Source organism: Brassica rapa, chromosome A09 (assembly GCF_000309985.2).
Source record: "Brassica rapa cultivar Chiifu-401-42 chromosome A09, CAAS_Brap_v3.01, whole genome shotgun sequence".
Classification (NCBI taxonomy): domain Eukaryota; kingdom Viridiplantae; phylum Streptophyta; class Magnoliopsida; order Brassicales; family Brassicaceae; genus Brassica; species Brassica rapa.
The window spans coordinates 21,512,545-21,539,492 of record NC_024803.2 but is presented as its reverse complement, the minus strand read 5'-3'; the positions used below and the strand labels follow the sequence as shown (position 1 = coordinate 21,539,492).

General features: G+C 34.4%; 2 protein-coding genes and 1 pseudogene across 2 annotated transcripts; all 3 read right to left on the bottom strand.

Annotated features, from left to right (window-relative positions):
• Positions 1-1,149: 1,149 nt before the first annotated feature.
• Positions 1,150-14,815, bottom strand: LOC103838871 (DEAD-box ATP-dependent RNA helicase 39). The gene is made up of 10 exons (XM_033280045.1): positions 12,472-14,815; positions 12,290-12,394; positions 6,319-6,507; positions 6,093-6,236; positions 5,851-5,991; positions 5,696-5,787; positions 5,508-5,637; positions 5,389-5,437; positions 5,174-5,212; positions 1,150-4,971 (listed from the first exon to the last, which is right to left on the bottom strand). The coding sequence occupies exons 1-10, from the start codon at positions 12,652-12,654 to the stop codon at positions 4,805-4,807; spliced, it is 1,239 nt and encodes a 412-aa protein (XP_033135936.1). The 5' UTR covers positions 12,655-14,815; the 3' UTR covers positions 1,150-4,804.
• Positions 14,816-16,189: 1,374 nt separating this feature from the next.
• Positions 16,190-17,790, bottom strand: LOC103838846 (ras-related protein RABG3a). The gene is made up of 7 exons (XM_009115302.3): positions 17,519-17,790; positions 17,412-17,438; positions 17,229-17,328; positions 16,998-17,144; positions 16,825-16,905; positions 16,608-16,753; positions 16,190-16,436 (listed from the first exon to the last, which is right to left on the bottom strand). Exons 1-7 carry the CDS (start codon positions 17,749-17,751, stop codon positions 16,370-16,372), a joined length of 801 nt encoding a protein of 266 aa, XP_009113550.2. The 5' UTR covers positions 17,752-17,790; the 3' UTR covers positions 16,190-16,369.
• Positions 17,791-19,367: 1,577 nt separating this feature from the next.
• LOC103838844 lies at positions 19,368-26,152 on the bottom strand (annotated as a pseudogene).
• Between the last annotated feature and the right edge of the window lie 796 nt (positions 26,153-26,948).

The following is a 26,948-nucleotide window of genomic DNA, read 5'->3' as shown; positions in this document are numbered from 1 at the left end:
CGTCTGGCTGAGAGACAAGATTCGCCTTAATTTATATATTTTGCTCTAAATAATACGTGATGCCTTTGCCTTTTGTATAAAAAAATATTATTCTCCTTCTCCCTCAGCCGTTTATTGTGTGTTTCAGTCGATTTTATTCTTAAAGTTTGTGCTCACTTTTCTATTATATTCTTTAATATCTTCGTTTCGTAATTGTGATTTCCGCTATCATGACTGAAATTTTGTTTACCAATTATATTTCGTATGTTTAGAAAGTATTTAAATTAGAGTTATTAACACTGAGAATCAGTTTCCATGTTTTTATTACACTATAGAGTAGTTTTAGCTATCAAAGTAGTTTTTATAGGTTATTTACATACTTGTCCCTAATTAATTGTTAACGATAGTGGCTTCTAGTTTCTTTCTTTTATGTGCTGACCAATTCTTATTTTAAATTTTGAAATGATATTAAATTTTATAATTGACAAAAAGAGACAATTACTTTTTATTTCCAGCCACAAATTCACATTTTTCGACAGTGAAAAAAAAAATTCTTTTGCGACCATCGGAATTTCAGCGGATCCCACAAAGGACGCGGTGGTATCACAGTGTAGACGATTGGGTAACCGACATATACGTATTTGGTGGAGAAGAGTTATGGCAATTTGGATATAATATGCCAAAGCTTGAAATTAAAACTTGTTTTCTGTTTTTTTTTCTCTTGGTTTTGGATTCTAATCGGTTAATCTATATAATATTTGTAAGTTCTAAAGGTAAAACACAAAAACAATGAAGATTTCATGATAAAAATTAATGGCGGTTGTGAGTTATATTTGCAGAAAATACAGAAAACCATGATATGAAGAAGATGAAATTATTACAAAATTGCCACTCATTCAAAAAAGTTTTTTTTTAAGATTGGATGACCACGTAGATGTGTACATAATGTTAGTGTACACATGTTTGGGTACACGAGTACATTGGATGACCACGTGGATGTGTACATAATGTTAATATACGCATGTACATGTTAAAGTGATAAATTTGTCTTTGTAGGTTAAGGACAAGGAAGTGTGGTTTACGTGAATCAAAAAATGTTCTCGTTGTTTTGAATGAGACTTACTTTAGATCTTGATAACATTTTTTTTTGAACAAAAGATCTTGATAGCATATGTTTTATATTTCTGACTTTGTTTATGTGACATACAATTATGGATGTACATATGTACAATATTTGGTGTACGCATGTACAATATTATATATTCTTGATGTATAATACAAAATTGTGTACACAATCACTTTGATGTATAATACAAAATTAAGTGTACACATGTACATTTTGAATGTAATGTAGACACGACATTTTTTTCATTAATGTTGCAAAATTACAAAAATAACTTCATCTTCTTCCTTAGCCATTGTCAACCAGAAACCCTAATCTCCGCATATCTCGCCTATTTTCCACATTTTTTTACATTCTTAACTTGTTTTTTATGTATTTTTACCCAAATGTGATAGATTTCAATCCTAATTCATGGCAATAATGAGTCAGAGTGGCGAGAAGATGTTTATGGTATAGACGAGAGTCCCCAACGTCTCTACCGTTGATGTTACCGTCGAAAACTCATCACTACACCACCATCAGTCATGTATCTTCATATATCTCAAAAGATAGCTTAAGAAAAAAGACAATGATTAAAGATAACTTCTCTGGAAAAATGAATTTGGAAGAATCAGATTTCATTTTCGAAAATTACAGAGAAGTATAAAGGGTAAGAGGAAGAAGAAGGTTACATGGTCCCACTTTATTTTAGTTAGTGTAATGAGTATTAGCTGTCAATGTTATTTAGTTAGTTTTCGAATGAAAATGAGATTTAGTTAGAAAAAAGTGTTTGAGTAGTAATAATTGTCTTATTGTGTTAATAAAACTCATAAACTGCCTCTCAATGTAATTCTTTCTTTAAATAATGGCTTGGTTGACTATCGTGTTAGGGTGGACATCTAGATCGCAGGAAATTTGGTTGATGGTATAGTCCGGAAAGTTTTGATGTTTCAAAACGTTTAGGAATCACTTTTTTTTTGTGTGGAAATATAGATATATATTAGGCTTGGGCATTTTAACCTGGACCCAAAAACCCGAACCGGAACCGACCAAAGAATACTTGACCCAGAACCGAACCAAAAATTTACAAGTATCTTTTGGATCTAAATTTCTTTTATCGAAAGAACCGGAACCAAAAGAAACCGACCCGAATAGATCCGGACCCGAAAAGAACCGATTCGAATAGATCCGACCCGATAAAAACCGATTAGTAGCCATGTAAATCGAATATAAATACGTTTTTTTATTTTGGTAATGCGATGAAAACTTATATTTTCATTTTATAAATTAGAAAGAAACTCTTTAAAAATAAAATTAATTAATATAAGAATTTATTTGTTGTTTTAATAAATTTTATAGAAGGACATACTTCGACTTATACTCTTTGTTAAAAAAAAATATAGAATCTACAAAAAAATATTCTCTTATTACTGGTTTTCTCTTTCAGATAAAGATAATTGAACTCACAAATTAAATTGTAGTGTGTACATAAATAAAAAGTATATTTATAGGCATTTCTATAACATTTTATTTAAAAAAAATTAAAATCATGTTTTCACGTTTCAAAACATTTTTCTTCCGTATATCCATTTTCAATTTTATGCAACTTAGGTGGAGATGTTTTTTTTTGTTTTCAAAATTGAGTATATTTAGATAATACAATTTTTTTAAAAAATATTTATTATATGTCATCAATTTTATTTTGAAAGAAATATAAAAGCATGGTTTAATGAAAAAAGTGGAATAGCTTCCATCATGATTGAAGATGCAAAATTCTAAACAAAAACTTTATCAGTTGAAAGTGCATCATTATCTGGTACCAATGCAGTGATGGAGATATAACTGAGTGGTTGAATTGGAAACTGGAACAGAAACCGAGATAGAGCTGCTGAAGGTTACTTGGAGGCACAGAAAAATATTTATTTTGAAGAAGGGAAAAATTAGTCTGGAAGATTTTCCAAAGACTTAGTAAAATTTTAGGAAATATTCTAATTTGAAATATTTGTGAATGTCTCTATGGAAAACTAGGGTTAGTCGGTTTCATACCTTGTATAAGTAGGAGGATTTTGCAGCAAGAACTAGGTGATCACACAAAATTGTATTCTTGGCATAAGTGAGTTTTGATAGCTTGTAAAGTGCGTGAAAACACAAAGAGATAAGGAGAGAAGTTCTAAGATATTGTATTCCATCTTAATGAGGCTAGCTTAACAAGTCAAGGTGTTCTTAAACTTGTTGATTGTTCTGTTTAGAGAACCATTTGTAAGTTAAAAATTTATTGTAAAAACACATATATTTGTAGTGATAGTCTCTAGTATGCTTTGTGTTATAGTTCTTTACGTAGGAGGTTATTGGTAAATTAATTCTCATGAACTTTGAAATTGTTGAGATTCCAATGTTATTGGTTCTTAGATTTCAAAAATCTTAATAGAATCTATTGTAATTAGTTTAAAATTTTTTAAAATCCATTCAAATCTCTTGTTATTCAAAAAGTTTAGTTATTATTGATTTTCTAATTTCACTACAAGAAAACACAATTTTAACGATGACGGTTTCCGTAGTTATTTCGTCGTAAAATAGGGTTTACGAGGAATTAACTACGAAAGCCGTTTCGTCGTTAAACGTTTGTCGTAACACAAATTTCCTCGCTAGTTCGTTGTAACTTTACGAGAAAATATTTTCGTCGTAAAGTGGGGTCGATACATTCGTCGTAAAAGCGACGTTACACATTTATTCGTAAAACCATGTTAAATGTTTCCTCGTAAAAGATACATAAACATTTTCGTCGTAAAGAACACGTAAATCATTTCCTCGTAAAAAAACACGTAAATGTTTCCTCGTAAAAAACACATAAACATTTTTGTCGTAAAGAACACGTAAATCATTTCTTCGTAAAAAACACGTAAATGTTTCTTCGTAAAGTTACGACGAACTAGCCAGGAATTGAAGTTTATAAAAAACTAATAACAATGATTTTAACGTAGATTTTACTATCATAGAAGAAATAACACTGAATTTGGATCTCAAATTCCGAAACTCCAAATCCAAAAAGAATAAAACTGGATTTAGTTTGTATTTCCAAACCCATTAGAATACACAACCCCATGGAATTCGTAGAAAGAAAGAAAGAATCATTGGTCTCTCAATATGATTCATTTTAAACGCTTTTGTATTCATACTGACTTCTAAGACCATCTCTAATGTATTTTGCTATTTTCACCTTTAAAATAGAGGAACTCTATAATAGAGGTGAGATATGCTCCAATGTATTCCCCTAAAATAGCAATCTCTAAAATATAGAGTAAAAAATAGAGAAATGCTATTTCTTCCTCTATAAATAGAGGAAAAAAATAGAAATCTCTATTATAGAGGAAGAAATAGAGGTGGGTTGGAGCAATTTCACCTCTAAATGCTATTATAGAGGTGAAAATAGCAATGGGTTGGAGATGCTCTAAGTTAACGCAATCAAGAAGATGGTCTAGCCACAGAAGACCGACCTCTGAATCCAACAACATTTAGTTTCTTACCTGTTCTTTCTGAAGAACCCTTCTTCCCCCTCGCAGCTATCGATCTGGATCCAACCGTCTTTAATATCTTTCTTTTAGGCTTTGTGGATTTTTCTGGAGGAGATGATGCTCTTCCTGGTTTTGAAACCGAAGTAGACTTTCTCACTGAAGTAGACTTTCTCACAGGTGATCTTGCAGGAGGAGATGATGATGATGTTCCTCATCTTTCTCTGGAGTTCCGTTGCTTGCTCACTGCTCTGATCTGCTTAAGGTTCCTTCCTTTACCTTGAGTGATTTGGGTTCTTGCAGAATCCCTCCTCACGTTATCGTTGGTGAGTGCTTCTAAGCTCTCGTTGTTTCTCATAGCTTCATCAATTCTCGCTGCTATTCAGGCAGGTCAAGACTCAGTGTTAGCCACTTGGCTCTCCTTTTTTTCGGTGTGAAATGAGGTAGTTGATGAGAGAGATGTTCTCGCTAGAGTAGAGTGGTTTGGTAATTGGGCCTTAGGCCATTTTCAGTTGTAAGCGAATGTTTAATAAATAAGAGTTAATTTGAAAAAAAAAAAAAAAAAAAAAAATTCTCGCTGCTAACATTTGGTCCTTCCTGCTTATAAGACTCGTCACTTTTCCTGTAGAGAGACACACATTAACACTTTGAAGCAAGGATCTCCTTTTTTTTTATTACTCAGCGCATCAAACCATAAACAGCAGCTACTTTGAGAGAAGGAATAAACCAAACTGAAAACCAGATAGCTGAAATAGAAAGTTTTGAAACGTGGAAAATGTAGAGCTACGGAACACAAACCTTTACCACCCATGCGAGCTGTTCTTCCAGTGCGATGAAGGTAGTCAATCTAAGACATTCAAGTTCGTAAATCAACAAGTTAAGAGAAGAAGACAGGAATTTTGGCTTAATATACTTACAGAGTTCTTTGGAAAATCAAACATGATAACATGATCGACGTCAAGATCCAGGCCCCTCGCAGCCAAATCTGTGCAAACAAGCGTGGGACAGTCTCCTTCTTCGTCCTTGAACTTTTTCAAGTTGTCAACCCTGAAATGCAAACCGGTTCCTCAAGAAATGGACTTAGGATTTATGTTTTTAATCACACCTCTCTTCTGCTGGAACTTCACCGTGATAATTCACGGTGGAGACCTGGTTCTCTGAAAGATAGTGGTCAACGGCGCGGCTAGGTTCAAGAACCTGCATGCAGTCTCATCAAATTATAACCTCTTCAAATATCAGAATCTTAATGATGCAATTTACCTGGAGAAGTGCTTCTAGCTTATCTTCACTACCTGAAAGCTTGACAAAGTCGTGCCGAGCGTTTGCTATATTTTTATGCAATGTTGATGTTCGCAAATGCTCTATCCCCTGAAACTCCTCATCCACTAGCTTCTGAACTGCCTGAAAACTCACAGTTTCACTCATTACCTTATCTTTAAGTTCAGAATGAACAAAGAGAAAAGAATATATGCATAAATCGTGATAACAGCAAAGATGCACACCGTTGTCATAGTGGCAGTCACCAAAACGGTTTGAAATCCTTGGTCATTTGTTTTTAACGCACGCTGTTTCAATGGGGCAAGGAACTTGCGAATGTCGGGACCAAAACCACGATCAAACATAGTGTCGGCCTCATCTAGCACCTGCTTTAATATAAAAAAAAGATTCTTATTGCCATTTGTTTTCCATAAAATCACAAGAAGCAGCATAATGCCAAGATCCCCATACCAGATATGCAATATCTCCATAGACTATGTTTCCTTCTTCGATATGCTGAAGAAAACTACCAGGGGTTCCAACAACCATGTCTATTGCATTGTCCAAAGAATCCTCCTGTGGTCTAATCCGAGAACCACCACTAACCAATATAGATCTGAACCTCGCGTGGTGGCTTACAGACTTTGGCACACGGTAAACCTAATGCAGAATCCTTAGTTAGATTTTCACAATTTCTGCCTAAAAACATTATGAAATTGGCATGAATACTTGTAATAACGGATACGAGAACATAAGAAAAACAAATGAATTAAACAAAAGTGGTTCACCACGTACAAAAAGAGAGTATTATTAACGGATCCCGAAGGTAATTTCAGATACAGTAGGATAGGGTTACAAGAACACTATATATATCTCCTATATATTATTTGAGAAGCATTACAACTTATTTTTGTAGCCACATGTCATCACTAGGATGATTCTTCGAATCATTAGAGAAATATGTCGGTCCATAATTATATAATAAGCTATTTATTAAACTAACAATAATTAAATTCATCATTAATGTATTTTATTATTTCCATATATAAAATTTACGGAATTGCCTAATATGGCTAAAGTATATATGACAACTAATGATTTTGAATAATAAAGATTTGATTAAAATTAGTGTATCTTCTATCATATTTGTTTAATTTTAAACTATTAAATAAAGGGCTTTTTGCAAAATTGACCTACAACTTAAAGTCAAACACAAAACTAACCTCTCTTTTTTTTGAAAATTGGTTTTGCCCTATTCACCCCACAAGTTCATATAATTTACGAAAATGCCATCAATTTTTTTTTTTTTTTTTTTGAAAATGACATATTTACTCTCTCACCCTCATCATCTTCAAGTAATTACAAGATTGCCATTGTCATCAATACCACAACCACTATGAACAACCAATTTGAAGCTCTTAATGCTCCCAAAATCGATTTACTCTTCTTCTTTTTCCATTCTTGTGAACTAAACACAACATATCTCTCACTTTCTCTCCATAATGAGATAAAAAAACCCAATATTTTGATTCTAAAATTTTTATGGTTCATAGAGTCATAGAAGCTAACGATTCTGGGTGGGTGACTTTCGTTTGTGATTCTGTGTGCTTGGAGAAGCCTTATGTATGCTAAGGAACTTATCTCACCAATTTAAGGTATGACATCGAGTTTTTTTCCAGATCTGTTCGTCAGACGACTTACTTGGGAAGTCGTCTGGCTGTAGACGACTTACCTGGAAGTCGTCTGGCTGTAGACGACTTACCTGGAAGTCGTCTGGTCAACGCAGAGGTTATTTTTGCAATTGACTTTGAAATCTGTAACCTGAGACGACTGAAAGTTAAGTCGTCTACTATTGTTTGGTTTCAAAAAAATTTCCAAAGAACCTAGACGACTTACATTTCAGTTGTCATGGGTTAGTTTTGCATTTGACTGGATAATTTCAGAAATTTGACTTCCCCAGACGACTTACATTTCAGTCGTCTGTCGAAAATTAAAATAATAATATTTTTTTTAAAGTAAACGACTTACAATTAAGTAGTCATAGGTTAGTTTTGCAATTGAAAAAAAAAACTTCAAGATTTAATTATACACAAACGACTTATAATTCAGTCGTCCACCAGACGACTTACTTGTAAGTCGTCCACCAGACGACTTACTTGTAAGTCGTCTAGGATTTTTTTCCGAGATTCTGGTCAAACCTCGTAAATCCTGGACGACTTACATTTCGGTCGTCTCGTGGACGACTGAATTATAAGTCGTCTGTATATAATTAAATCTTGAAGTTTTTTTTTTTAATTGCAAAACTAACCTATGACGACTTAACTGTAAGTCGTCTACTTTTAAAAAAAGATTATTATTTTAATTTTTACTAGACGACTGAAATGTAAGTCGTCCAGAAAAGTCAAACTTCTGAAATAATCCAGTCAAATGCAAAACTAACCTATGACGACTGAAATGTAAGTCGTCTAGCTTTTTTGGAGTTTTTTTTAACCAAACAATAGTAGACGACTTATTTTTCAGTCGTCCGAAATAATAGATTTCAAAGTCAATTGCAAAAATAACCTCTGCGTTGACCAGACGACGTATAGTTTAGTCGTCTGGACAACTTAGATTGAAGTCGTCCGCGTCTTCTCCGCTAGGTTTTAGGTCTTCTACGTTAGTTTTTGAATAACTTGTATTTTTAAGAGTGATAAGTAACTTCAAGATATGTAAAACTCATATTTACAAAATATGTTCTCTCCCTTTGTTTTACTAAATTTGACTAAGTTTTTCAACGCACTTATAAAAAATATGATATGCTTTGACTAGTTACTATTGTTTGTTTCCATCTCTTAAGTATTATTGTTATAGACAATAATGATGACTATTGTTATGAGTTGGAAGAAGGGTTAAATGCTTCTTAAAATGTTGTATCAATATGAAGCTACCAACATTCTTGTTTATTAAGATGAGAAAAAGACCATTGGAGTTTATTATTGCATATGAGAGATCCAAAGATAAGAAAAAGGCTACTGAAGTCTATTATTTCATTGATTTGAAAATGTGTAAACACATTGTTAGCACATTTAATACATCTTGGAAAACATTATTACTGATTTTACAAAAAATTCACAACTAAAAGAGTAGACATGCAATTCACAAAACAGACCACAAACAAAACTATTATAGATCATTCCTCTACAAAGACAAGCTTGGATTCCAGTTGAGTAGACAAGACCAGACGACTTTTAAGAAGTCCAGACGACTTCTAATAAGTCCAGACGACTTCCAGGAAGTTCAGACGACATTGTCAGAAGACTTTTAGGAAGTTCAGACGACTTCCAGACGACTTTACAGGAAGTCCAGAAGACTTTTAGGAAGTCCAGACGACTTCCAGACGACTTCCAGATGACTTCCAGATGACTTCCAGACGACTTCCAGACGACTAACAAGTAAGTCGTCCCAGAAGTCTTCCAGATCTGAAAAACCTGCATATTAAATCCAGATCTGAAAAACCTGCATATTCAAAAACGTTCAAATGGCTTAAAAACAGAAAAAATGAGTGGAAGATTAGATAAATCTACCTTTACAGAACACACAAAAATACATATCTAAAAATAATAGATCTATCTTTAAATTAGTGGAAGATGAGTACCATCTAATTAAAAACCTGCAAAAAAGATAGATTAGTAAGAAAGACATGAGACAAAACTGAAAAATTCATATAAAGTTTGGTGTTTTCAAGTCAAAGAGATTAGAGTGGGTTTAGAGAGTTTTAATTTGGGAAAAAAGTAAAAACTTTATACAACAAGAAGTTACCAAATGAAGAAAAATCAGACATAAGAACTTACCAAAACGCTCTGAAAAATCCAGACGACTTCCAGGAAGTCCAGACGACTTCCTGGAAGTCCAGACGACTTTGTCAGAAGACTTCCAAGAAGTCCAGACGACTTCCAGACGACTTCCAGACGACTTCCAGACGACTAACAGGTAAGTCGTCTCAGAAGTCTTCCAGATCTGAAAAACCTGCATATCAAATCCAGATCTGAAAAACCTGCATATCTAAAAACGTTCAAATGACTTAAAAATAGAGAAAATGAGTGGAAGATTAGATAAATCTACATTTATAGAACACACAAAAATACATATCTAAAATTAATAAATCTACCTTTAAATTAGTGGAAGATGAGTACCATTTGATTAAAAACCTGCAAAAGAGATAGATTAGTAAGAAATACATGAGACAAAACTGAAAAATTCATATAAAGTTTGGTGTTTTCAAGTCAAAGAGATTAGAGAGAGGTTGGAGAGTTTTAGAATGATGAACATTACATTTTTGTTGCAGCCATTTGAGAGGAGGAGAGAGAATGTGTAAATTTTTTTTATATAGGGAGACAAAAAATCTAATTAGGTTAAATATTTTTGACTCAGACGACTTCCTGGACGACTTACATTTCAGTCGTCTGTTGAAGAAATTAAAACAGACGACTTACATGTAAGTCGTCCAGAAGAGTTTAATATTTTTAGCGGGAAATTAAATATTTTTTAGCGGGAAACTAAAATAAAAGACTTTCCAGACGACTTACAAGTAAGTCGTCTGGTTTAAATTATTTAAGCGGAAAAATAATTTTTAAAAAAAAATTTAGGCGGGAATATTTGGACGACTTACATGTAAGTCGTCTGTTTTAATTTCTTCACCAGACGACTGAAATGTAAGTCGTCCAAGTAAAATGATCCGGTTAGGTTAAAACGTACATTGGTAAAATTAAAGGTTCGGTACGATGTGGACGACTGAAGTATACGTCGTCCGGGTAAATTATTCAACAGACGACTGAAATTTAAGTCGTCCACACCCTAAACATAACCCCTAAACTTAATTATCTAATTAAACACTTCATAAAATCAAATCAAACTTGAAAAGTGTTTACTATACACAGAAATAAACACATATATGTGAAAACTAATTTTTGAAAAAAACATTTTAGTTTTCCAAAATCTAACCCTAACAATACATACAATACTACAACATATGTTTGCCAAACTCCTAAACCAAAATATTTCATGATTCACTACTTCCACTCATCTATCTTCAAAACAAATCAATTTTATCATATCTTAATTTATATCACTTAAAACTGTTTATAATTACTTGATTTTTATTTTTCACGCATCAAAATATTTTTTTACAAGATTTATAAATTATTTTTAAAATAAACTGGTACCAGACGACTTACACTTCAGTCGTCCAGACGACTTCCAACATCTCAGACGACTCAGACGATTTACTGGGGCTATATTCGTAAAAATGGCTTCTGGTTTTTTGTTTGGTCACAAGGGGTTGAGCTGTAATTTCACTAGGCTTTTAGTTTAGTTTTGCATTTGATTCAAGTTTGGGTATAGGTTTGGGATTAAAATCAAGTTGTGGGTTAGTTTTGGCAAAAACCCCTTAAATAAATTAAAAAACCACAATAACCATATAATAAAAATTTTAAATTTTTCTGTATTGTTATATTTAGAATTTTGAAAACGCATATAAATTACTAAAACTGTTAAAAGTCTCACATTCAAATTTTGTGATCCATGGTTTTAAATTTTTTTTCATGTCAAAATACAAATGATTACAAAATTATATAAGTAAAAAGTCTAATTTAATTAATTATTAAAATTAAAAAATATATATATATATTATTTTAAATTAAACAATAAAACATATAAAATACATAAATATTTTAGTTTCAAAATTTACTTTGAACAACTTTTTTGATAAAAGTTTTGAACGAACATTGACAACTTATTTTTTTAAAAATAATAAGTTACTAAAACTATTAATCCACAATGAAAATTTTGTTATCAGTAATTTAAATTTTTTTCTATAAAAGATACAAATGATCAAAAAAACTATATGAGTAGAAATCATCATTTAATAGGCATTAATATTAAAATATACTAATAAAATTGATTACATATCCTATCAAATATTCATATCCTATTAAAACTATATGAGTTGAAATCATCATTTAATATGTATGTTAGTATCATTTAAATTTAATTACATATAAGAAAAAAATATTTTTTGGATTAATAAAATTGATTTATATGTTCGCACCAATTTAATTATATTAATAGTTACTGACTTTTAATTATTTAATATATATTTATTATTTTATAATATGTAAATATATTTAATACATAAAATATTTTTTATATATAATATTTATTTCGCACAAGGCGCGGATCTTAACCTAGTGGATTATTATTATTTCGGTTTAAAAGTAAAAACTAAATCTAACGAACTCGCGGATTATGCCCAATAAGTATAACGAGTCATAACAGATTCAAGACATGAACGATACTCTTAACCAAATGTCACACTATTGGCATCCTATAAGATGAAAACTATGGAACATAAATAATCAAAAGTTTCCTTCTTTACAACGACAAAAGACACAAAAAGAAAAGCCACCTGCTCAGACAGTTCTCTGGTCGGACAAAGAACAACGGTCCTAGGACGCCTAGGCTTTGTTATTTTACCCAGAGATGCCTCATCTTCTCTCATCAGCTGCAACAACTCAACTCAAATCAATACAACTAAAGAAGAAGAACAATCAAATTCAAATATCCAAAGAAGAATAATTGAGGAGAGACCTGAACAATAGGAAGCAAGTAGGCAAGAGTCTTGCCGGAGCCAGTGTGGGAGCCCAAGACGACGCTCTTGCGTTCCATAACAGCAGGTACTCCTATACACTGAATCTCAGTAGGAACCTCTATGTTCATCTCTTTCAACGCTCCCATCACTTCATCGATTAGATCGGGTTTCAACGCTCCCATCACTTCGGGGTCCAAATCTCTCTCAACGCTCCCATCACTTCATCACTGCCTGGGCATTCGGGTCCCAGTCGGGTTTCGGTTTAGTTTAATCGGGTCTCGGTTTTTCGGCTCGGGTTATATAAAAATTCGGTTCCGGACCGGTTCAGATTCTGTCGGATTCGGGTCGGGGTTAGTAAATCTTCAAAGAACCGGTATAACTCAATGTACTTTCGGGTTCGGGTCCCAATCGGTTTTTCGGTTTAAATTTACATGATTTATATCTATTTTGTAACCAAAAAGTAAGTAAAATCGGTTCTTCGGTTTTAAAATACATTATTTGTACCTATTTTGTAACCAAAACATAAATAAAATCGGTTCAAAAAAAAGAAAGGAACATCAAATGTGATTATCCAAAATCAAGTAAAAGGTAAACATAATTATTGATCGAAAGAAAACCAAATAAATGAAAGTATAAAACGAAAACCAAGTTCTCATAAAATGAAAAACATTATTCAATGAAAACAAAACCAAAATCTGAAAACTTCAACCTTCAACCACCACCTTCAACCATCAATCTTCATATAATAGATAATTATTTTAGATGTTCGATATATTTTGAATACATATTAGGAATTGAGATCATATTTGGTACAAGTTTTTTTTTGGAAATTTTTGAATGTTTCAGGTTCTATCAGGTATCTATTTAGGTTCGGGTTTGGTTCGGATAATTTTTTTTGTTTTTTTCCTAAAATTACAGTTTTTTTTTAAACAAACCGTAAAAGGCACCGGAACAGGCCTCCGGCTAACCGACGGAGAAACAGTAGACCTCAATAATAGATTAGGCTTATCAATAACGTACATGGAAAAGTAAATGATGAAACAGTGGGAGGGAAAAAAATCTAGGCTCAAAGGACCGGACCCAGTCCCTTGTCACTACCGTAGATCCTCTATGCGGCCAACGACGCCGACTACACCTGAGTGAAGCCGACAACTCTATCTTCACTTCCTTCTCTAAAGAGACGCCAACACACAGAATTAAGGCTTACGCGACACTTCTTTCTTCAGCCGAGACCGAGACCCGAGAGATTGAGACGGACCGCACCGTTGAGGGGAACCGCCATCCCCAACTGACCTATCTCGCTCACCCAAGCTCAAACCCGAAGAATCACGAAGGTCACCTCCGAACCCATCAGCCGAAAGACCATTCTTTGGAGATGAAGCATGAATCCGATAATAACAATGGAAGCAAACAAGCAAAAAGCCGGGCTCGAGACAGCCGCAACGTCGAGAACCACAGAGCTCACATGACCTGAAAAGGATTAGAGAACCAACACACCATGACCAATCAAATGATGAGACACAGCACTGGGATTGTTGAATCACCAAAGGGAACCACTGAAGAGTCGATCAAACCCACGGACCACGTGAATAGACCAACCGCTCCACCCTATGCCTCCTTCGAGAACCGAAGAGAGGTAACCTATAATCGTCAAACGCCGGAACCGGTGGAAAACGGAACCGAACTGTACAAAACGATGAGAGAAGAGAGCAACCTCCGCTGAAACAAACCGGTACGCTTCAAACGGAGCACTGGCCACGAAACCAGGAAGAGGAATTGACAGAAGAGAGGGAGACTCGACAAAGCTGGACAGGAGAGGCCATAGACGGCAAATCCCAGTCGCAACACATCTAACCTCCATGTGAGACCACCACCAACCCTCGCACCACGCTAAGGCTGATAACCAGAACCACACACCTCGAGGTAATGGGACCTCCGAAGCTCTCCTGTCTCTGGAAAAAAGGATGAGACACACCAAGACGCCGAGGATATGTCGACAATCCAGAATCCGAGAGACGCTCACCAAAGACCAGAAAAAAGCAGATCTGGAACACTGCACACCGGATCTTCAACGCGAGCCGAAACGAGCTCCTCCATGCGCCGCCGTCACACACGAAGAGGGTCCAAACCAGGAAAACCGAAACCCTCTAACAAACCCTAAAAAACCGACCTTTACCACCGACTCCGCCGCTACTACCTCGCGGCTACACCAGAGGACGAAGGAAGCTCCAGATCCGACGGCCGTTCCTTCGCCAGAGAAACCAAGGACTCCAGAGCATCCAGCATATCGGGAGAAGGGACAGAGGGGAGGTAAAGGCAAAAAGGAAAACGGAGAGAGGGGAAAGAGAGGAACCCTCCGGCGGCGGCGGCGCCGGCGACACACGCACACCGGAGGTTGACCGGAGCAATCGACGGGAAAAGTTTTCTTTTTTGTGTTTCGAGAGAGAGAAACTTTTTTAATTAGATAGCTTAAACCTAGTACCATTCGGATAATACTCATAACCCAAAATATCATAAAACAAAATCTATTCGGTATTTATGCTGGATTCGGATCGGTTCGGATTCATTTTTGTCGGATCAGGTTCAGTTCGGATTTTCGGGTTCAGTTTATTTGCCCAGCCCAACTAATCATGATGATGCCTTGACAATCACGCTCATTCTCTATAAAAGGGAGAATGAGTCATTGTCTCTTTGTTTTTCGCTTTTGATCCTAAATTATTCTCTCTCGCCTCTTTCTACTTTCTCTCTCTTAGTTTTCTTCATCTTTTGATCATCCCGATTTTTGGTTCCGACGAGTTTGATACAGTTGTTCATCAAAGATTATCCCGAAATTTACGATCTGATCTTTGTCCTTTTCTGGGTTTGAAGGAGATCATGCCTTTAGCTTGAAAGAATTCGCGCAGTGAGAAAGAAATCGCTGAATCTTCTAGTCCAGATCTGGATTTATCTGGCGGATCTCGTCCTTTCAACAATCCAATCAAAGAGCATCGCCGAGCTTTGAGGGATATAGCTTCACTGGATTTTTATCAAAAATAGTTGGTCATTTTTGTCGAGAAGTAGGATTGATGCCGGTTCAACGCTAGCAGGAGGTTCTTCCGCGAGGAACGTTAGCACCGAGGACGAATATGCCAAAAATATTCTTGCTAGGAATTCACATGTCAGGAAACCTACAACAAAGGATCCTCGGATGGTAAGGATTGGCCCAATATTGTTGTGATTCGTTTCGAAGTGACGTATTTGCTCGAGAGAACAAGCGCCACTCATGGGCTCAAGTTTATTGTAACTGACTACATATAAAATAGATAAATGATTGTTTATTTCAGGCAAAGCTGATCTTAACCTAGTGTATTACTGAGGCAGGAACCGCAATAAATCCTTCTTTCCAGTGCCATTTAAAAGTACCATCCTATCCAATAGTTGAGGGATTTTGTAATTCACGTAGCATAATACAAGTGATGTGTGGCGTGATTGGAGGGCAAATGCTAGTTCATGATGAGTCACTTCCGAGACATCTTGTAACAAGTTCTACGGCCTCTATCACGCATTCCCTAGGGTGGACGATGCAACCTGGATGGGCCAAGAACATTGGCCAAGATAATCACTTTCAGAGCTACTTGAGTGTAACCAACGAGCTGGAGCACTATTCAAGTCACATGACCGAGACACTTTTGGAACATTTTGATCGACTTCTATGATTTAAACAAAAGCCATTAACCATGCAAAATGATTAAAGAGCAATAACGGTTCCTCCAATCAATTAAATATACGATGGAACGGCAAAAAAATTTGCCTCTACAAGCTTATCGTTCTGCAACTCAAAAGAGTACACCAAACTTCAATGAATAGTAGGCAAAATGCATGAAAAAAAGAATGTAAATGAAAATGAAAATACACGCTTCAACAAGCGCAACCACCCCCTCTTGGCTCGTTCTCAATAACTGCTTCTGGTATGCCTTGGAAGTATCTGCAAAACACGGAATATGTAGACAAATAAATCTCAGATACGATGTCTCTGTGTTGATAAAGTTCTGCCTTTCAGATTTAGATTGAGATTCTGCACTATTCTTAAAGAAGAATCTTAAAAGAGCCCAAGCTCTCACATATATAAAGCGCTAAAAGGAAAGAGAAAACATACATGTCCTGATCATGCTCGTTGGCAAGAGCGGTTTTGGCAATGGTAAGGAAAGCCTCATCAACATTGTAGTCTTCTTTTGCTGAAGTCTCGAAATAGGGTATGTTTCCATTTGAAGCACACCAGTCAGCCGCTTTCTTCTCCGACACCTATTAGTTATATAGAGGATGAAACCAGACAGCGTAAGATATGTTTTTCAAAACGATGGACTACTTCTTACCACTCTACTGCGCCCTCCATCTATGTCAACCTTGTTTCCAAGCACTATAAACGGAAATGTCTTTGGATCCGATGGATTAGCCTGGGCAGGACGAGGAGATTAATTGTTACATATAAGCATTGTTACATTACTCAAATCATCTTGTTTTGAATATAACAATGTGAGAGAGGAACCTGTTTAAGAAACTCCTCGTGCCAGTTGTCGAGGGAGTCAAATGACTTGGCAACGTTGAGATCATAAACAAGGGCACAACAGTCAGCGCCTCTGTAGAAGGCAGCACCGAGACTCTGGAACCTCTCTTGTCCAGCAGTATCCCAAATCTTACAAAAAAAGAAAACCCAAAACAGTCCTGTTTTAATTAAAATGGATCTTTGAGAAAGTAAAAGAGCCACCACCACCAGCACCTGTAGAGTAACGAGCTTGTCTCCAATCTGAAGCTCCTTGGTTACGAAATCAGCACCAATAGTCGCTTTGTACTGCAGACTAAACTTGTTATGCACATATCTTTAAATCATCACGTTAATAGAAATACAAATGATTGACTGAATCAAACTCGAATAAACTTGTCGAAAATCTTGGAAGGATACTGATTCATCAAGGAAGTCTTACCAACCCTGGAGAGCGACAATCACAATATCAATCATCAAAGAGTGAGGAATTAAATCGAAGAATCAGCGTTTTATTTTTATATTACCCGCTATCCCCGAGGACAATGACCTTGAGCAATGTACGTCTTCTTGTCGCCATTGGAGTCGAAGATTCTGTAGATCTCGGAGACGGGTTCGCGGAACTTGTGTGAGGATTTGCTAGGGTTGTACTCCTCTTTTCGATTTGAAAAGAATCCGATGGAACAAGGACTTGGAAAATAGTAAAGGAGCGCCAATCTATTGATTTATTATTATTTTCCCTCTTTGCCTTGAATCTCATGAATCCAGTTTACTTCTTTTTCTTTTCTTTTCTTTTTTTGTAATAAACGAAAAATAATCTGGAGCAATTTTATTAAATTGAATAGCCTGGGACAGTTGTATACACTAGGGTAAAACCCGTTCTACCGGCAGGAAAATTAATAAACTAATAATACAATACCATTAATGGTCGCTATTGTTTTACAAAAAAAATATTTATATATTGTAAAATTCATTTTATAAATTATTAACTTGTCTAATTATAATAAAATTAAAATAAAATTATTTTATTTCTCTCAATGTTTATTTTAGTTTAACTATACCAATAAGACACATAGATTTCATAGATATTTTTTAAACAATTATGTTAAAATTTAATTAGCTATTTTAATTTTGACAGCATGAATATTTTGATATGTTAATTTTATTTAGAGTGAATTAGCTCAATATACCTAGAATAAGCTCATATTAGCAAAATATACATGAAGTGATAATATCGGTCCACACCATATCTCTTTGGTAATGAACGGACGAATTTGCCATCGACGTGATGGAGCTATGGCAGGTTCGTACTCTGCTGCAGCAGGTAGCCGAAAAGCATATCCGGCGAGTAGCGTGGCGTTCGAGGTCGTAGGTTGCCAGCTGTTCACTTCTCCTCCACTCATTCATACTGAATTTAGATAAATATAACTTATGAAGAGAAACTAATGAAGAAAAATAATTAACAATATAGTTATAACAATATAAAAAGAATTACTAGAAATGAGTTAGTCATATATTTTTGGCGAAATATAGTTATAACAACACGTAAAGGTTTCGCTAATGAAATTTGTAATCGCTAAGACATAGTGTTATGTATGATCTAATATAGCATGTACCGTATAACAAATTATATGTCAGCTAACATAACATGTATCAGGTAACAAAATCATCTATCGGTTTTTTATGTCAAATTATATATCAGGTAACAGAACATGTACCATGTAACAAATATTTTATCAGATAAAAACTAGTCTATGTAGCAGGTAACATAACATATACCAGATAACAAATATTTTATCGGATGACAACAAATCTGCGTACCATGTAACAAAATAATTTATCAGATAACAAATAATTTATAAAAAGTGTATCAACTAGTAAATCATGTATATACCAATTTATTAAGTAACAAACCATGTATGAAAAAATGTATACTAGAATCAGGACTAATAAACAAACATATTTTGGAATTACTAACATGATTTATTTGCTTAATGTTTACATTTTTTCAGAAAAAAATAGAAGAGTTAAATCAATTGGTTTATTTGCTGGATAAAAACATGATTTCTGACTCCTAGGCTGACACTTAACAGACAGTGCACATAAATCAAGTTATAGGCTAGAGGGGCAAAATTATAAACGAAATTATTTTGGTCATCATCATGGTAAATTGCAAATTATGGTTATGAGTGGGTATAGAGACGCCAATTATCTCTTTTATTTAGACTAGGGCTTCGTCCGGGCTACACCCGGATTACACATTATAAATTTTTTATTTTTAAATTCTGTTAAAAACTTAAAATAATACATAATATTCGGCCAAAAACCAAAGATTGGATAACACCACAATTTAAATTTGTTATTTCTTCACTTGACTCGTATCCTTATGTTAATTCCAAAAGACATATAAAGTTATGGTAATTTCCCTCTTGTTGATGAAATAAAATTTATTTTTCGTTTTTAAGTTCATCCATTTATTGACACAAAAAATTAAAAATATTATACATAGAAATTAAAATTTATTTCTCTTTTCTACTTTTCTATATATTTTGGATCAATATTTTTACAAACATGATTTTATCTATGAGGTTTTAAATTAGAAATCAGTCAATGATAGGGCAATAAGAATTTACAGGGTATGACTTTTGTTGAAGTATTCTTCAATTTTCTGCTTTATTTTATGGTCCGGAAATTATAAGGATGTTCATATGTTTGTGATATTTTTTTTATACGGGAATCTTGCACATTATCTATGTTATTAAAAGGGAATCATCTCCAAAAATCTACTTTAAAAAGATTGTTAGACTCTTTTATCTATGCTATTAAAATTAGCATTGATTTTCAAATACCGAATAGAAAGATAATGTTTAGATATAATTTTTTTGTCGGTAAATTATTTATCTTTAACAGTCACAACAAATAAAATCACAAAAGCCTTTTACAACATATTTGTGACTATGATGAACATATGTCCGATCCAACATAAATGCTGCTTTACAACATTTATTAACATATTATTTTGAACTAAAATTTTTATACATAGAATTGTAAAAATTTATATAAAACATAATTTTCTATAAAAAATACTTTAAAGTTTTCTAATTATAGTCAATATTCTATCTAAATATATGAAATATTTTTCTAAAAATCTAAAATTTTACTTGAAACATGAAATCCCGAAACTGGAACTTAAAAGAATATTCTTGATACCGGAAAAAATTTTGAGACATAAAAATATACATAATATATACAAAACATTTCTGGTACTTAGGATACTCATTCAGGTCTCGTTAGAATCCAAAATCAAACGGAGATTACGGATCAGAAAAATACTCAATAGATACTTTAACCTAGACTTGGATCTGAACTGAACATGTATTTCCAGATCGGTTTCGATTCAGTTTTTTAGAACCATATAAAATGTCCAAACCTAGAAAGAGCTACATAAAAAAGTACATTCAAATCTCAAATAAATTAGTTCATAAGTTATATAATAATTTAAAAAAAATTATATGCTTTGATGAACTAACTACCATATGTGCTGGAAATTGTGTAGTTTAATTGCATACGCCTCAATGTAAGATAATGCAAAATCTAGTTTTAAATCTGACAAAGAAAATTATCATTTAGACATGTCAATCATAGCATAATATGGGAAATGTTTTGCATAAACATCTCTACGAAGTACACTTCCTTTTTTTTGACGACCTCTCTACGTAGTACACCTCAAATGAACATTATTGTATAAAATAACATTTTATTGGTTCTTGTCAATTTAAACATGTGTAAATAATTTAACACAAATTTACGATTCATCCGGAAGTTTAATGTTCTCTTTGTTTTTCATTCGGTAATAACATCTGAATTACACTAAATTATTAAATGTTAATTTCAATCTACCTAAGACTCGTATACACAAAACTATGAAACAAACAATTTAAGTGGATACTTGTTGATATAAATACGTATAATACAATCTATACATAGAACAAAAATCTCACATAAAAAAGGAAAAGTGCTTCGTAAGCCAAGCTCCTCGCAGTTTCAAAGAAATGAGCCAGGGCTTCCTCTGACGTCCCTACCAAGACACCGTGTCCTTGGTTTGAGTATATGCCCTGTTGGTCCAGCAATCTTCACGACTCTGACATAGAAAGACATTTTCTTTCAGTTTCTTGAATTAATATAAAGAACTATTACCTTCAGCTCAACAAAGTAAACTATCCACCTATAAATCTCTTCAGTAAAAGCAGGAATCAGAGATAATAGGTTAGATGGATCACCATTTCGATGGACTCTTAAGTCTCTAACACTGCTCCCCAGTCACCTCTTTCCATCAGCTATATCTACAGTCCAGTCAAGTCCAATAACATCCGCTGAAGAAGACCCATGTTTCCATTTTATGTAGAAAACAATAGGCGTGACTGAACATCTTTTCTTTTACAGCATGAATGATCTGGCAAGCCAAATGAGAATCTTTCCAAGTATTCAAGATGGAAAGTACTTAACCAATACCTCTTTGATGTAGGGTTTGGACCAAGGCTCCCACATCACAGGAGTCAACTGTCCACCTACATAAATCGAATATTTGAATGCAGTGAGCTACGTCCTCAACTTTGTACACAACGTACTCTGTGATGACTTTGGTTATATTACACAACGTACTCAGTGTCCAAGGCGCTCCAACGAAACCCAATACCTTAGCATGTTCCTCGACCTCTTGTCTCAGAATCTTGAGAGAGTCTCCAACGAACATAACAGATCTCAAGATCAATAGGATGAAATCTCTTTAAACATTCTTCAGGTCTGATGAGATACTGGATCACAGGGCCTTTAACTTATTCGTTGTCAAACAGGACACCGAACGCAGGTAAAGGAATGAGGATACCAGAGAAGACAAATGACAGTGTCTGGTATGAACGGAAGCCAAGGCTTCAAAGAGATTACCACGATAAGATGAGCGTTGTCTCTGAAGGAAGGGTGTTTCTGAGCGAGCTTCTGGTAAACAGCCGTATACTTTCCTGCTTGCCCTTTAGCAGTGATAAGCAACAGTGGATCTGTTAATAACGTAAGAAAGGTTTCTATTATCTGAGGGTACAGATTCATTGATCGCTTTATGATCATTAGCGTAATGACTTAAGAGCTAATTATTGACAAAGTGAGAAATTAAGATATATTATATATCCATGAACCTTCTACTATACTTAAAACAAAGGAAATATCAACTTCCTTCATACTTCGTAAAGAGAAAATTGACATACCTATCACAACCTGCAATGAGTTTCCTAGTTCTCTAGAAGAAGTTCTTTGTAGGTCCATGCCTTCAACATCTAGTCTACCGCAAGTCTCTTGAGATGTAGATGGCAGAGCTGCATTCTTTGATCTGCCTCTATTCGGTGATACCAAACGATTCACTTGTTCAGTTGTCGTCACGGCTCGTTTTCTTGACAAAATACAGAGATAAAAAGAGCATGATAACTTCAGTCTTTCTTCTATCTAAGGAAACCCAACAAAATCATAGATGTACTTGTTCATTCAATAAAGAATGTGATAACTCACTGAAACAAATTCACCAGAGTGAGATTCAGCTTCTCGATCTTAGACTCCATCAGTCGATGTTTTACACCTAAATAAAACCAAGCAGAAACAATATGTTAATTTGAAGAACAACAACCACCACACAAAACTATAAATGAACATGTTACATAGCAAAGCAAAAATACAAACTTTCGATGAATCTCTTTTAAGCTATATCAAACTTGCAATTAAACGTGGATAGGCATAATGATTCAAAAGCTTAGGGAAGGTCCTGAATTGTTCTAAATGGACGCAGTGTTATTAGCTGACTGTGTATTTTTGATTAACGTAAGGCAAAGCATTTTTTTCCGATATGCAAATACCCGTCAAAGAACATTTTATTGAAATCCAAGTAAAGCTTTATTATCTATTCGTTTTTCAGAATTTTTTTTTTAAAAACAAAGATAAATCTTTAAAGGTTAGGAGAAGGATGTTGATACCTTCTCATGAAGATGGTGATACCTATAAATTCAACATTTTTCTTGATGTTCCTTGAATCCCAAAAGCGGAGGATCTGGCCAACAACCACCTGAGAAGTCAAACCAAGGCAGAGATCGTCGAAGGTTGAAGAGGAGACGCTGTTTGAGCAACCGTAGCAGCAGAGGAGGACATTGTCGATGATGATTGGTTGAAATCTGTGCCGGTTCAACAAAGCTTTGACTTGATATGAGATACACTGCTCCAGTGTGTCGTATAAATATATATATAGGGGAGAACTTCGCATAGGTTAATAAACGCAACCATAATTGATTGTCTGATTATCTGGGAGATGGGGAGATATAAGAAGATAAACAGTGCATCCATTTAATTGTAGAAGACGAAAAGTTAATGTATGTGGGTGTGAGTTTTGTAGCTATGATGGAGAAATCTTAGATCTAAACGGAAGAGAAAGAGAAGGCGTAGCTGACGCTTACGCGGATGCTCTTAACCCACATGGAGAAGGAAGTGAATTGCATAGAATTGGGTTTAAGCAGAATCACGAAGCCCAGACGGTTAAGTTTATCTGACGTGTATAAAAACTTGCTTCTGATTGGTCTTAATTTCCAATCTAACGTGGAGGGCCTCTCTGATGATTATATATCCCTTTTATGATAGTATAGATCATCTAGTTTTATTTCTACTATCGACGACCTATGTTGTGTTGAAGGGATATCTAGATGATCCGATCGATTGCGTAAAGCCCGCAGTAGCAACGGTTATCCCTTCTATAATGTATATAATATCTTTGATAGGTATAATAACAGTACTCTTAGGAGCCACTTTAGCTCTTGCTCAAAAAGATATTAAGAGAGGTTTAGCCTATTCTACAATGTCTCAACTGGGTTATATGATGTTAGCTCTAGGTATGGGATCTTATAGGGACATGTCAGTTTTATGTATCCCATTTGATATCTTCGTATCCGAGAATCAACAAATTCAACTCCACATTGTTCACAAAATTATTGTCATTTTGTATTACGTTATTCGCTTCGCGGAATATTCTATTTTCTTTTAATTTTGCAGCTTAACAATTGTTTTTATATTAATGTGTTTTTCAAAAAATTTCTATCAAACAAATGTTTTTATATTTTCTTATTTTGATTAGTTTAATTAATTAGTATTGTGTTTTTTTGATTAACAAAAATACAACCTCGTTATCATATGTGATTGACCAATTTCTTCAACACGAAAATTGAAACATGAGTAATGTATATTCTGTTTAAATATTTTCATTTGGTATATCTTGTAGTGATGTTCCAAAAAAAAAAATATATCTTGTAGTGTTTTTTTCTTCATGTGATTTATAATCTGTTTGTTGTTTTAAATATGTGAACATTATGTGTTTTTATTTATGTATTATGGATTATTTTATGTATTTCAATAATTTTGTTGTTATATTTGTTATATCTTGTCTGTTTTTGTTTTTTTCTTACAATTTTCTGATTATGTATTAATCATTGGTTGTGGTGTTATCATTTTTAAATTAAATTTTCAAAGGTCAAGTTTTGTGACTAAAAAATGATAAAATTATGTCAGATTCATTCCTTAAATTTAGTTATCCTGTAGTGGAGTTATGTATGTATTTATACAAAATTTCATTAAATCCATGCTATTCGCTCTTTTTATTTTCTTTTGTAAGTCTGGATTCGGTGAAACACAACAAAATTCAATTACTTGCAAGTCAAGCCTGTTGTTACTGCCATCAAGGGACCAGCTTGGCCCTAAACTAAATCAGGTATCTCCCCCTTAATAGCTGGTCTTATGCTTATTTCTTGACTATGGTTGATAAAGGATTAGCACTTATGCTGATGGTATATTGACCTTCATTACAACATTTACACAAAGCTACATATGTAATTTATAAAATATTTGTTATTTGTCTTTTTCTTCTTCTTCTCTTCTTACTGTTATTATGACCATCTTTTATCTGGGACATTTGAGAACAGCCACTTTATTATAAACTTGATTAACAACAATAGATTCCATGAATAAATTTATCGATACAAATTGAAAACTAAGAAGCCTTTGGAGTAGAAGTGGGAACAATATAAAAGAATAATGCTTAAATTCTTTATTTTGATTCTGAGCTTTCTAGTGACTTATGATGCTTTTGGACTGTTCTACTTCCACCCAGTTTACAGCTTGGAAAATCAGAGACTGTGGAACTTCGCTAACTTCTGCATCACCCGTGCCTTTACACTTTTCATCCCCTTTCCAGGGCCTTCTCCATAAACATTGTGAACCAATTTGCAGCTTCTTTCTTTATCTCTTTAGTCAACTTCGCTATGTTTCCTAACCCGTAAGTAGGAGCTAGTGATGGGTTCTTGTTCTCACCGTTTGATCTCATATGCTTATGGTCTGCTGCTGATTGGGAGCTTATTTCTTCTCTTAGATGCGGGTTTCTCCTGATCAATAGGGTTGTGCTGGATTTCGTCAGATATCGAAGAAAATCAATCCTTAGATTTATTGTCATTAGCTGATGAAACAGGTGGACAATGGAAACAATTTAACTCATATCTGTCTGTAAAATTCCAGAACTCCTCAAAGAACGCAGCCGGACAATCAGCTTGTGTTGATTTTCTTAGTTTGGCTAACGTTATGTATTTCCTCCAAGAACTTTATCACATTTTCTTTGTCCAAAAAAAAGGAAACTTTATCACATTTTCAAACTTGAAAACACATAGAACCATACAATGAAAACAATAGAAGGAGACGGAGTTGTATACCTGAAATGACGAACAACTGTTTCAGGGACCCGTAGCTTCTCCCAATGTTTGAAAACTATCTTCTGAGCCGTCTCTCGCTGCTGCACATCAAGACACCTCTCAGTAACACATATACATTCTTAAATACATGTAAAAGATGACCACATAGAAGTTTCGACATATTATGATCTGCTCAAACAGACAAATCAGTGGTATAATGCATTTTAAGAATTTTTCGAACCAGCCTTGAAGCGGTGTCATAAAGTGGCAAGGTGAGACGGTTGAACATTGACGGTGGCAGGCATGAGGGTCGGCTGAAACAAATGTAAAGAAGAAAGCATAATCAACAAATCATTAAAAAAAAAACAAATTCAAAACTAAGAATGTAAAATCTCTTAAAATAATCTGCAACTGACCTCAAGAAATATTGAAGTTCATAGCAGAAACTTCTATGTATTCAGGATTGAGTACTCCTGCTCACAGACAATCTTTATGATGATAACCTGGAGGAGACAGAGTAGTGTGGTCGTTTCCTGAAAGTGATTCTCTGCAATTATTTGAGAAAATCGACAAATATCAATCCAAGTTTCCTCTCTTTGTCATCGACTTCAGCATCTCAATCGGTTAGCCATTCACGGAGAATAAGTTTACTAAGACAGATTTGGAAGACGGCCTTGAAAGGTGAAAAGCTAACCTCACATTGAAGTAGATATCGTGGCTAAAGGAGTTAAGAAGATGTTTAATGCCATGAATCTTTAAATGGTTTAGTTTTTATTGATGGAAAAGGAGGTCAAAGGACGTGATCGAAACTTTGACGTGATCAAAACCCTACGGATTCATCACGCCAACTTGAGCAACTCAGTCTCTAGAATGGCGGAGATTATAGAATGGGAAGGACTAGGCCTGCCACTTCGGTTTTCCGAAACCGAACCGAACCGTCGGTTTTCGGTTAACCGAAGTTTTTAAAAACAATTCCGAAATTAACCGAATAAAATTTCGGTTCGGTTCGGTTCGGTTATCGGTTTATTTCGGTTTTCAATTTTATTTCCGAAAATAACCGAATTTTTAAGTTTTCGGTTAATTTTGGTATACTTTTTTCAAAATATTCGGATATTTTTGGTTAAATTCGGTTATTTCGGTTAAATTCGGTTATTTTTGGATTATTCGGTTATTTTCGGTTCGGATTTTCGGTTATTTT

What these genes read in the sequence shown, in the direction of transcription:
- LOC103838871 (XM_033280045.1), bottom strand. Translation starts at nt 12,654, where the DNA reads ATGGGAGCGTTGAAACCCGATCTAATCGATGAAGTGATGGGAGCGTTG. An exon ending in ACTTGCTTCCTATTGTTCAG is followed by an intron (nt 12,395 to 12,471) that starts GTCTCTCCTCAA and finishes ATTTGAGTTGAG; the next exon opens with TTGTTGCAGCTGATGAGAGA. An exon ending in AGCTAGAAGCACTTCTCCAG is followed by an intron (nt 5,788 to 5,850) that starts GTAAATTGCATC and finishes GACTGCATGCAG; the next exon opens with GTTCTTGAACCTAGCCGCGC.
- LOC103838846 (XM_009115302.3), bottom strand. Translation starts at nt 17,751, where the DNA reads ATGAGATTCAAGGCAAAGAGGGAAAATAATAATAAATCAATAGATTGG. An exon ending in ACAAGCTCGTTACTCTACAG is followed by an intron (nt 17,145 to 17,228) that starts GTGCTGGTGGTG and finishes TTTTTTTGTAAG; the next exon opens with ATTTGGGATACTGCTGGACA. An exon ending in ACGAGGAGTTTCTTAAACAG is followed by an intron (nt 16,906 to 16,997) that starts GTTCCTCTCTCA and finishes CGTCCTGCCCAG; the next exon opens with GCTAATCCATCGGATCCAAA.